Source organism: Paramisgurnus dabryanus, chromosome 6 (assembly GCF_030506205.2).
Source record: "Paramisgurnus dabryanus chromosome 6, PD_genome_1.1, whole genome shotgun sequence".
Taxonomy (NCBI): Eukaryota; Metazoa; Chordata; class Actinopteri; order Cypriniformes; family Cobitidae; genus Paramisgurnus; species Paramisgurnus dabryanus.
The window spans coordinates 23,580,555-23,593,826 of NC_133342.1; the positions used below are offsets into that span (position 1 = coordinate 23,580,555).

The following is a 13,272-nucleotide window of genomic DNA, read 5'->3' on the forward strand; positions in this document are numbered from 1 at the left end:
AGGGACGCAACGTCACTCGCTCAGCTGTCGCTCTGTGACTGGAGAATCACATTACACTCAAGTACATGACTTCAAAAACACAATCACATTTACCATACCTGTCATTATGTTTGTAAATACACATATATTATGTAAAAAATCGGTTTATGGCGACAGTTGTTGCATAATAATTAATGAAAGACTTTTATTAAAAAGCAAAACCTAAACCTGGTGTGAATGACGTACTTCCTCCTGGACTCGTAGAGGAAGAGAAACACACTCATGGCGGGGGAGGTATACCTGCTCTGGTTACTGCCGTTATTGCAAACGGTAGGTGAATAAACTAGATCTTTAGACCTTAAACCTTTATAACAAATAATCAGACGTAAGGAAAAATTCACATGGCGGCGTAAAAGGCGAAGCATTGAAGCTCGAGACTCTAACGTTAGTTAGCCGGTGCGCTATTGTTAGCTTATGACGTGGCTCAAACATTTAACCGGTTGAATGTGTGTATAGTATGTTAAGAGTTGTAATGTCGCTGGATTTATGTCTCTCTGTGACGCTAACCTTATTGCCAATATGTACAATCAATCTTATATCTCACCTGCAATCATCAAAGTCTAATGTTTACCGGCAAATGTCCCAGCTAAACGGAAATCAATTGAATCATTTACACGGAAATGAACATTTCAATCATGTAATCTGATTTGTTTGTTAACAGTCTGGACTTATTATTATAGCTGTATACAGAGCCTTTTTGTTTGAATCTCTGTCTGCACCTGTGTGTTGTACTCCCCATTTGCTCTTTTCTTTTAACGACTGTCAACGAACAGCTGAGAATTTCAAACACGATTGAATTGACCCATATGCATTATGTTGTAGTAACATATATTGTAGTAACAGTTAGCTATAATGTGTAAAGTGTTTAAAAGGTACTCAATGTCTGTTTTGTTCAGCTTGCAGCCTATGGAGCAGAGCTCTCCTCAGAGGCTTGCAGGGAGCTGGGTTTCTCCAGCAATCTCCTGTGTAGCTCTTGTGATCTCCTGGGTCAGTTCGGTCTAAACCAGCTAGACCTTCCCTGCAGACAATGCTGCCAAGAGGAGGCTCAACTGGAGTCTAGGAAGGTGAGTTTTCCTGTATAAAAACAAAGCTTTGTCCTCTTCCTATGTCCTTAATCAACAATACATGCACACATCTCTTTTTGTCAATAAATCACAAACACTTCATTAAAAACAAACTCATAAAGTATATATTTGGCATTGTTTTTGACAGCTTTATCCAGGAGCCATCCTTGAGGTCTGTGGATGAAAATTGGGGAGGTTCCCTCAAGTCCAAGGTAGATGATTTAACTATGATTTAACAAAAGTGGTGAATATTTTAAAGTTAATATTTATTAAAGCAGTCACTTGGGTTGAGTAAAAGAAAAGTCGAAAGTCAATTTAAAGCACTTTAAAGGTTGTTGTTGTTGTTATAGCAGCTGTTTGACTCAGCTGTTCTTGTTGTTGTGTGGCACAGACGTCTGGTCTCTTTCATGCCTGATTTGGTCTACAGTGTTTGCTTTTTCGCTCCAATCGTGTTGAGTAATTATGACTTTGTTTTCCTTTTAGCTTTTGTCAGGAGTGACAAGCCAAAGATGTTTAAGGGTCTTCAAATCAAGGTAAACTAACCCTAACCCTGTTTGTAAATAGTTTAAAAATATAATCAAATAGGCCAGTGGTTCCCAAACTTTTTCAGCGTGCGGCCCCTCTTGTGTACGGTGCATTCCTTTCGCGGCCCCTCAAAGAAAATTTGTGACAAAAAACTGTTCTAAAACTCTTAAATTATACCAAAAAGTAGTGCTTTTGGTTGGTAGCCTTATTTTTTTAGGTTTAATTACACAGAATTCATGATAAATTTATGTATTTCATAAAATGTCATAAAACTGGGGCCCCCATGGCACCATCTCGCGGCCCCCCTGGGGGCCCCGACCCCCAGTTTGAAAACCACTGAAATAGGCAATAAGCATAGACAGAAATTGTGTATGGCTGTTATATCTTACTTTAACACTAGTTAATTTTGTTTTCTGTTGTGTTATTGCAGTATGTGAGAGGCTCAGACCCTGTACTAAAGCTGCTGGACGATAGTGGGAACATCGCTGAGGAACTCAGCATCCTTAAGTGGAACACAGACAGCGTGGAGGAATTTCTTAGTGAGAAGTTGGATCGAATTTAAATTCACATTTACCTATTTAAAATCATATTTCCTCATTTTACTTTATTTGTTAAGCTCTCCAACAGAGTTAAACAACCACAATTAATTTTGCTCTTAATAATGGTCATAAATGCAATATCCCTCTACAATGTCAAATCATTTGTTGTGTAGTCTTTGAAAGTAACAGCACATGTGTCTGGTTTAAATTCAGGTGATTCATACATACTGTATGTATTTGAGTTTCTTTTTATATTGAAGTTTTGAGATTTTTTTTTATACATCATGTATCTGAGTTAAGAGTTAAGCTTGTTGAATGTTCTGGTTGGGACAGGTTGTTGTGTCTCTTCAGAAGCACATGTTTGTGTAGATTTGCACATTAGTGAAGGCCTGACAGTAAACCAGTCAAATGGGATGTGAGGCCTGAAGACCCTGTGTAATTCTCAAAGCTTGTTGTAATGATGGAAATCTTCAAGTTGTTCTCCAGTATGAGAAGGTGAAATTGATTCATTAAAGGTTGTTTACAAAAAGACTGAATTTGAGCTTGATTTTATTTGTGCACACACAAATATGTCATGTGAACTTTATGGGGGGCAGGCAGCATTCAGGTGAGTTGTTAGATATGAACACATCTTAACAAGGAAAGCGCTAAGATTAAATGTTTTACGCATAATATATTTTTCATAGATTTTCTTATTTTCCATTTTATGAGCGTCACAGTTACAGGTAAGTATAGAAGGAATCATACATAATGTAAAGAACATTCTGTTAAAATATTCTGTGTACATTTATATCTTTAATATTGACTGAGTAAGGCCATGTCAAATATTGATATTCTTGATCTAATAATTAGATTCAGACTTTCACAGGCAGGGTAACAATAATGTACCATATGAAACACTCCTAGTTTAGGAATATTAACCTAAAAACACGTTTTAACCAATGTTTAAAATGCTTTAGTTGTTTTAAAAAAATGTATGAAGTGTAGTTGTTGACCTTAGTGCAGTTATAGTAATTTTAGTGTTATAAGAACACTTGATTAAAATAATTAAGATAAAGTATTATTTTATGCCATCTTGGTGGTGCTGTGAGGTATAACTTACGTATGTATGTAAGCTTGTTGTAATTATAGTAAAAGTATAGAAATTAGCATCATTTCCTACTATAAATGAAGTTTTAAACGTAGGTTCAGGTTCGGGAGGAGCATAAACATTTAGTCCTGTCAATCATCCTGAGAGCCTATTTAAGCGAGTCAGTCTCCACGCCTTACCAGTGATGATTCTTCCGGCATCCCTCCTCCTCCTCCCCAAATCTCCTTTATTTTGCTCATTCCTTTCTCTGCTCAGTCTTACTATGAGGGGGGGGGGACGTCTGTCTCGAGCCGAGCCTCGGGTTCGAGCTCCTTTTGAGGACAGTAAATCAAGTTTTATTTTACCATCATTCAATAGACTGAATGCGCAGGCGAACTAGCGAAATGTTCTGCATGAAATCCTTTTATACTTCAAACCCATTTTTAGGAACATTTATGCTGTGATTTTGTTTTTGTACCACTAGATGTCAGCATACATATGGGTTGTATCACCTTTTGATGTGCAAGTGTTGAATATAATGGGGACAGGGCTTATCCTAGTACCAGAATAAAATGCATGTTTGAGCTGCTTTAATTTAAAAACACCTTGTCCTGTTTAATTTTAACATATTTCGTTGACATTGATTTGACTTTACAAGGGGAGTCAAATTTCAATTACCTATTTTTTTCCCCACATGGTTTACCAAAACTAAGTTACTGTGTTGAACTTTTTCACATTTTCTAGGTTGATTGAAGCACTGCGGACCCAATTATAGCACTTAAACAGGGAAAAGACGATTTTAATGATATATCCCCTTTAAGATGCACACCTGTAATGTTTTTTTGTAAGATATGTTTGTAAAAACTTCTTAAATGACCTAATATCAATAAGGCCTAGTCCTGGATTAACCTAAACCGCTCCCTGGGAATCCGCCCCAATGTGTTTAACTTTTTTTATTTTAATTAGAACTACAGCAATACCATGGTCTATTATAGTTTTACACTATGATGAGTATACTGAATAAGTAGAATGTCCAAGTTATTCCAAAGCCCAACCATATTCCCTTGTCACACAGCAGGACTACCATGGTACTTTTGGTGTTAGAAGCCATGAAATACTAGCCTAGAAATCTAGACGCACCCTAGCGGCCGCAAAATATATTTGCTGCCAGGGTTTAGTCTAGGCACTCACAATACACTTAACCGGTCCAAAAACCAAAATTTGGTCAGGCCAATCACATCGTGTGTAGCGTCTGTGGGGCGGGCTTAACATGATGACGACAGAGCTGCAACGGTTCCTACTTGAAAACAGAGAATGGCTGCTGCTGCTGGCGAACAGCTTTCTTTTGAAGCGGCTTTGGCCGCGACTCTGGAGGACTTAGACTTATGTTTTTCTTTGAGAGAAGAGCAAATAAACCCTACTGAAGTCCTTTTTAAGCAAGAAAGATGTGTTTGGAGTTTTGCCGACTGGTTACGGTAACTACGTCACCTTCTTCGTTGCTCTGATCCGTCATAGCGCTATCCTATTGCGTGCAGAGGCATTTTGAGGGACAACCTTATATCCCGCCCCTTGCATTGAGCCGTTTGTGTGAAGAGTTGCCAGACCTTACATCTTAATGTAGGTCTGGCTAACCAGGCTAATGAAATACACAAAAAAACCAACTGATTCAAATTCATTTTAAACACAAATAAAAAACAACAAATAAAATGATTTAATAGACAAATCTGTGCTTTTCAATTGAATATTTGTCAGTAAATTTGTTTTCCATTATTGCATAGTCGACAGATGATTTGGCAAATCAGTCTTTTGACAGATTTGCACAATATGTTACAGTCATTCTTTGTATTATTGGGTTCAAACAGTGTTAGTCATCACCAGTTAGTCACAGTTAGTCATCAATCAACAATGAAACCAAGCATATTTTTAATAGCTGAGTCTGCTTCCATTTATTTATGTTTAGCATGTTTATCTTTGATTTTAAGTTAAACCACACTTTTGTGTTCTCAATTTGTTTGTTTTGCATTCGAAGGTAAAAACTGCAGAATTCAGGAAACAGTTCATCAGCACATCCTTGTGAATTTTAACTAATAGCAAAATCACATCTAGAGCACGAAGCTCCCCTTCCACCACATCCCAAAGATGCTCTATTGGGTTGAGATCTGGTGACAGTGTGGGGGCCATTGTAGTACGGTGTACTCACTGCCATGTTCAAGAAACCAATGTGAAATGATTCAAGCTTTGTGACATGGTGCATTATCCTGCTGGAAGTAGCCATCAGAGGATGGGTACATATGGTGGTCATATAGGGATGGACATGGTCAGAAACAATGCTCAGGTAGGCCATGGAATTTAAACGATGCCCAATTGGCACTAAGGGGCCTAAAGTGTGCCAAGAAAACATCTCCCACACCATTACAACACCACCTCCAACCTGCACAGTGGTAACAAGGCATGATGGATCCATGTTCTCATTCTGTTTACGCCAAATTCTGACTCTCCTATCTGAATGTCTCAACAGAAATCGAGACTCATCAGACCAGGCAAACTTTCTCCAGTCTTCAACTGTCCAATTTTGGTGAGCTTGTGCAAATTGTAGCCTCTTTTTTCTATTTGTAGTGGAGATGAGTGGTACTGGTGGGGTCTTTTGCTGTTGTAGCCCATCCGCCTCAAGGTTGTGCGTGTTGTGGCTTCACAAATGCTTTGCTGCATACCTCGGTTGTAACGAGGGGTTATTTCAGTCAAAGTTGTCCCATTCTCCTCTGACCTCAGGCATTTTCACCCACAGGACTGCCGCACTGTAGCGTAACGAGCCAACACCGGGCCCCTAAGCAGGATTATCAAGGCAGGCCCTTTACTACAGCACGTGATGACGCAATGTCCACAAGCAGGTTACAATGAGTTGGACAGGACAGGATAGAGACATGAGATGACTGACAAAATCAGAAATAGCATACGCGCACCACAACAAAAACATAACATCGGTGACAGTGCACCATAACATATGAAAAAACACTGCTGGTGACAGCACACTATAACATTTTGTTACTCATTGCTATGACTACACACACACACACACACACACACACACATACACCTAGGTCTAAATACATATGAAAGATGCTCACTTACATTATAGGCTATAGCGTTACATTATAACCACATTATAATTTGTAGATGTATTTTCCGGGCTTCAGTTCTGGATGACATGATGCACACAGCAGCTCTAAACTTTAGACAAAACACAGCTCAATCATTACATACGTAGGATCGATCCATACCGTTCAAAATCATTTGTTTACTTACTGCTGCACTTTGTGCTTTGCTTTAGGTGCCTGATGTAGTGTTTGGGTATTTAAAGCGTTATCGTTTCTTGTTTGTGCTAAGAAACAAAAAGATACAAACCAGCCGATTTCAAACGTGCACAGAAACTCTGGGCTGTGATTAGTTGGGCTCTATCGCTAGCGGTGATTTCATTGGGCGATGGCTTGTTCAACTTCATGCGCCTCAAGAATTGATAGCCGGGTTACGTCAAACTACCGCGAGAGACATCCAGCTGCCTATTGAAAACCCGTGAGAAAGCCTGGGAACAGCGAATAGCAACGAATATGATACGGCCCGCCGACTGTCAATCAAATTCTTCCAGTCGGGCGTGCCCCTGATTGGTCTGGGCCCGTAAGCAACGCTTACCCTGCTTACCGATAGTTACGCCCCTGCTGCCGCATTCTGGATGTTTTCCCCCTTTCACATCATTCTTTGTAAACCGTAGAAATGGTTGTGCGTGAAAATCCCAGTAACTGAGTCGACTGTAAAATACTCAGACCGGCCCGTCTGGCACCAACAACCATGCCACGCTCAAAATTGCTTTAATCACCTTTCTTTCCCATTCTGACATTCAGTTTGGAGTTCAGGAGATTGTCTTGACCAGGACCACACCTCTAAATGCATTGAAGCAACTGCCATGTGATTGGTTGATTAGATAATTGCATTAATGTGAAATTGAACAGGTGTTCCTAATAATCCTATATTTTGATCTCTTTTCTGCTTGACATATCAATGCCAAACCTTACTGCATATCTGAAACGATAACTAGGAGCTGTAATGGCCAAGGTAAAGAAAGAATTAAAATATATATTTAAAGTAATATTTACAAAATATGTGACCCTGTCTGTGAAATCCAGGCTAAAGTCTCATAATTATAAGATTAGGAGTATTACATTTTTATATTTGATTTCACTCACTGATTTCACGTTAATTTCAGTCTTTCGCAGGGTCTTACTCAGTCAGTATTAAAGATGTCAAGGATATATTTTTACAAAATGTTACATTATGTAGGATGATTTATGTTGAAACCAGTAAATCACAAAAAATGACTTTAGCTGTGTTTCACAGACTGGGTCACATAAAGATGTAAGACTGGTAAGACTCCTAACTTTGAGCACTGAGTGTTAATAATAGTTTCTGTAAACATGCAAACACTGAAAAGTGTGCAGTTATTTTTAATACAGTTGCTTTGTTATCATACACAAGAGCTGAAAGATGAACATTTTTATGTGTATATACTTTATGGGCAAATGTTTTTGTACTAAAGAAACCTCTCATTGTCCAGTGATAGTAAGTTGTGGCAGATCTACTGCCAAGCAGGGCTACAGACACTCCTCATCCTTGTCTCTAATGAATTCCATATGTGCTTTAGCTGCAGTTACTTCTCATCTTAATATGTTATAGCATGTTTCTTTCATTACACCTCATTATTTGTCTCCCTTTCTTTTAAAAATCATAATATGATAAGCATGCTCATGCACACACTTGTCGATCGTCTGTATAGACACCAAAGGCTTTTTGAAGGGTATTCCTCAAAGTACTACCATGATGTCAAAAAAGCACAAATGTAATCCTCACATTACCGTTTTTGTTCCTTAGAGCAATAATAATTTTTTGGTCTCATACCTGGAATATAAATTTGTGCTTTATCCATACATTGAATGAAACATTCATATAAAAATAGTTTTTTTTGGAGCACAGACATTTACAGCCAGAAGGAGGGGGTTTCTTTCTGTGGAACATTTTAGAATTACGATACATAATATCAGTAAGTCCCTCCAACTGATTTTGGCTAAATATCAACACCCCTTTACAGTGCAATGTGTGCATAACCCATAGATGACCTTTGTTCAAAACATCAGCTGTATATTCACATATTTTGTCTTGCAAACAAAGCCTTGCTCGTGTCTGTCAGAGTCTGTCGAGGTAATGCAGATGCACAGGATAAAAGCTTTATTGTACTCAGTATTGCTGAATAAGAAACTGACTGTCTCCCTAGTCCCTTTTAACTCGTTGTTTTTCTTTGCATCTCTGTATTTCTGGACCATTTCAAGCTCCTGGCTGAATTGCAGTTTCAGTAGTCGCTTCCTTCCCTAATGAGAACTTGTTGGATTCGTGCAATCAGTCGGGCTGCTGTTAGGCTTTATGTGCAGGTTTTAAGTATAAACAATGAAAATTAGCCTATATATCTCTATGATCTCTGTGCTTTTGTTCTCAGTCTCTCAGTCTTTTCAGTCATTTCAGGCCTTGCTTCCCTCCAGCGATTCATGTATATGTCACTTTTGATCATAATCTCATGCACATTTCTTGCTTATATCTGCATATCTGAGTGCCAATTTTTTAATTCCAGTTGTGGGAACCGTTCAGCGATGAGCTTTAGCCGAAATCCCTTTGTGTAATGAGAGCAAGAGATTTTGTGGATGTGCCAGAGCTTAACCAGTCTCTATGCAGGGTGCTGGGAACTTGACCTACATAGTGTTTTGGATTGGTTGCAGATGCTGCCTGTTAAAGGCTGTTGAGATGTAGCCTGCAACCGATTCATCTAATGCTGAAGATTCAAAAAGTATCATACCTTAGAATAAGATACAAATTTCATGAAGAATTTTATCAATAGTTTAATAAAATTTTACAATAGTTTTTAATATTTCCTTAAATATCGAAAAGACAAATATAATGTATTGTGAACCATTCAAATTAAACTTTACTTACAAAAAACGTAAGCTGTTGTGTTGGGTTAAGGGTTACTTATACACATTCATATATTCCTGCACCCTATCCAGAACCTTACATCAGCAAATGAGCAGCGCCTTTGGTTACCTTCACAAAGGGGCACTAAATCACGTTCCCGCTAATTTTCCTTCACTTCTCCTTGCTGGTGAAATTGATCTTCCTATTGCAATCCGGTCAGACACATATCTTGCAACATTAAAAAAACAATTAAAAACCCATATCTTCCAAAAATACTTGACATAGATATTTTTTAGTTAAAAAAACCCCTCAATAACACTCACTTTTTCTCTCAACAGGTATTGTTTTGGAATAGTGAAAATGTTTCTTGTATAAGCACCTTTTGTACTCCCTATGACCAGGGCCGCCTTAACCTAATGTGAGGCCCCGGGGCTAAGAGGTTTTGTAGGCCCCCCTTCCCCTCGATTTATAGTGTAATTTTTTTCAAAGGCTATGACATATTGCTTCCTTGTTTATTGTTATATCGCTTTGAATAACAGTGTTTGATAACCCCTTAGCATCCCTGAATAGGCTAAAAATGCTTAAAAAGGACACTACTTATATCTGCTGTGGTTACATCATTTGAATGACAAGAATCTTATGTTTAGCTTTTCTCATGTCATGAAGTTTTCTATCAAATAATGCAGTGTTCCTCCCACGGTGCCTGTCTAAATGTAAATCTTAAATTCACTGTGTAGATTTTAGCACCATCTAGCGGTGTCCACAGCTCAACCCTCCCTTTCGAAATGCATAGCTATGGTAGCGGCAACAGGACAAACATATCATCATCTGAGACAACGCCTGCTTCCGAAACCTCATGGCACGTCTCAATCAAATGTTTGGTTTACTTTATGGCTCCTGAGATACCTTCATCGTCTTGTCCCACAATTCTATGCACCGTGGGCATGTGCGGATATGTGATTGGTCGAATCGAGCCTGATCGAGTAAATGGCAGCCAGAAAGAATCAGGCATAAATGTAGTGTAAAAAAAGTTTTATTCTCATTTTTTATGTTTTTGTGTTTTAAATTGGTATTGTAGTTTTCAAAAATGAGATTAGTTATCACAAAGGCGCGCTCTGTTTATATTTCAAACAGGATTCCATTACGCTTCCTATGAACTCTGTCTGAATGTGTTCTCAGAGCTACCTACCTGTCGCCAAAGTCATTGCCTCATGAGGCAGCGAGGCAACAAATCAGCTGTCTAAGCTTCGGACGCAGCCAATGTAGTGATTAAACGTGACCTATGGATGGTTTCATCGGACGCACGCACGTTTGTGTGGTTACACGTCTGGGCGAAACTTAACTTCTCTGTTTGTTTAGTTGTCTGGCTAGTGGCTAAAACTGATCTCTGGGACAAATACCTTTAAAAAAGAATAAATGTTTTGGTTTCCTAAAGATAAGGGGAGATGGCAATCATAGATTACCACTATTTATACAATGGGCCTGTTGAATGCTTTATTCTGATTGGCTGAGAAATGTTCCATTGGTTTTGAGTATTTTTCTGTAAACCACACACCTAACCTGTCAAAGTCTTAAAAAAGGGACCAGAGCAATGTTAGTGATATAAGCAGAATAATTGACTTCGGTCCTTTGAATTAATTTAAAATAATGCTTTTTTTGACAATTAAATGTCAATTATTCCTTACGTGAAGGGTTTGCATTGATCTGTCGTTAATATTGTAAACATTATTTGGTACACATTTTACACATGACGTTAGCTCAGTGTAGTTTTTTATATGCTTTAGTTATGATTTGAACTAAAGTAATCGACTTCTTGATTATTTTGCTTGTTATAAAGATAGAGTGCTCTTTTGTTATTGATTCTTTGCGAAAGTTCACCGGAAGTTACAGTTATTTTACGAAAGCGTTTACATTTGTTTGATGTTGTTACTGCTGAAACTAGAACAGATTGTTCATTTAGGGCTACTGTAGAAACATGGTGGCATGAAATTGAGACTTCCATGTAGGGCCTGCAGTGTATGTAGATAAAAACGGCATATTCTAAGATAAGATAATAAAACGTTTATTTTGTAATATTGCTATACACCACTGATAATAAAGTATATTATATTGCATTTCTGTCAAGAGATCCTTCGAAAGGCTACACAATGCACCTTTAAAATGGCACTTACCTTGGAGTTAAACTAACCTAGCAGTGTGGATGCAGTATAAAAGAAATACTTTTTTTTATAACTAATTTTATTGTAAATGTAAACTATCCAAATTGGCAATAATTGTAATTTTTTGTATGCAATTGTGTCAGAAAATAGGGAAGGGGTTAACCAAGTTTTCATAATTGGCTGGTCATGCGAACTTATGATTGTAGCCACCATGAAGCAACCAAAGCTTTTATGGTTTTAAAAATATTTTTTAAGGTGTACTATTTCATTTTAATGCAAAAAATTACTCAAGTGCACCTATATGAGTCACAATTTTTTTCAGCTTTAATATGATATTTCCTTTTTACCGTGGTTTTCACCAGAAACATTAAACTTATTCCACGGGTGCACACAAACAGACTGGTGTGGAGAATCAAACCGATCAGTTTGTGTAGCTCTGGGTCATTCTCTTTTAAAGAAAGTTTTGAGATCACTGACATATGTAGAGTTTCAGTACAACCCAGCCACAACTGATGGCCCAGAGGGTGGAATAAAAATTAAGCAAAGCAGAGCACAACTTTTTATGGATGAAAACATTGTTCTTTCTCCAAATCGATGACTCAGTGAGAAACTACACTTTTTCCAGTTTTGTGGTTTTCCAGAAAGCTTGCCGCTTATATCTTCTTTCATAAATACATTTTCCAAGGATAAAAAAATCATTTGAGCATGAATGTAGCTGCAGTATACACTTTATTTAGCTTTTGTTCTAAAAGCAGGTAGATCACTTTATTTCTTTAAGGTTTTCTGTTTTAGTTGCACTAAAGGCCTCTATTTTTAAGGCTCTTATTTTAAACTGTACATCTCATACAAAACAATCTATGACATTGTTTCTTTGTTAACAAAGCATGGTGGGACTGCTGCAGATCAACAAGTGAACATAACCTGATAACGTTTTTAACTAAATCATCGGAATTTAAAAAATCACATTCCAGCCACTTGGATAATACAATACTGGCTGGTTCATGTGTGGGTCATCTAGGGTTTTGCCTCATGTGACGAGGCTGAACGTCACTCGTAATCTTCTCTTACAATGTCAACACGCTGGCAGCTTCTTTAGCACAGCGTGTAGATCTCTTGGAACAACAAGTCCACATACGGAGAACATATGCTAATATCTCACTCATGTAAGACTGTTAAAGCCTGCTAAGAAAACAATAACTGTGTAAAATGTAGCTGTAATACATTTTTCCCCATTATTTTATCTGTGTTTAAAATGAACACACACTGTGTTTTACTTGAAAAAACTCTACACCATTGTAGTTTTTATATGATGAAACCTTAGAAAATAAATAAATAAACATGCAACATCAATTCATGAAAATGTCATGCTGTTATGACTTAAGTTTACTGATGTTAAATGATGTTGAGTCTGCATCTGCCTGACAACAAGAATTTCAATTTTCAGCTCCGTTTGGCTGTTGCCTGGTAACAGTGGAGGTAGGTCTGTGAAGTGAAGCCACTCAGAAGCTCATGCTAACAGTCATCCCATTGAAAGTAAACTATCACTAGCACTGTATAATGTGCAAATATTTTATTGGGGAAAAGTACATTCATCATTCAATCTTCATTTTATAAATATGATATATGCGCCTTATACATAAAAAAATAATGTTATATACTTTAGTATGTAGTTAACTGTAATAGTAAATAACTAGTAAAATTTTTAAATACTAGCACTTTCAAACCTAACAACATACTACAGTATTTACTACAGTTTGTCAATTCACTATAGTTTCTGTAACGCTATAGTAGGCTAATAAGAAAGTAATATACTACAGTATAGGTCTACTACAATTTACTACAGTTTACTAGTAGCCTAAATACCCATA

At 37.6% G+C, this 13,272-nt stretch overlaps 1 protein-coding gene across 1 annotated transcript; it reads left to right on the forward strand.

Moving 5' to 3' along the window:
• Positions 1–152: 152 nt before the first annotated feature.
• selenof (selenoprotein F) lies at positions 153–2,698 on the forward strand. The gene is made up of 5 exons (XM_065276197.1): positions 153–309; positions 936–1,103; positions 1,252–1,315; positions 1,587–1,636; positions 2,059–2,698. Exons 1-5 carry the CDS (start codon positions 262–264, stop codon positions 2,188–2,190), a joined length of 462 nt encoding a protein of 153 aa, XP_065132269.1. The 5' UTR covers positions 153–261; the 3' UTR covers positions 2,191–2,698.
• The last annotated feature ends 10,574 nt before the right edge of the window (positions 2,699–13,272 follow it).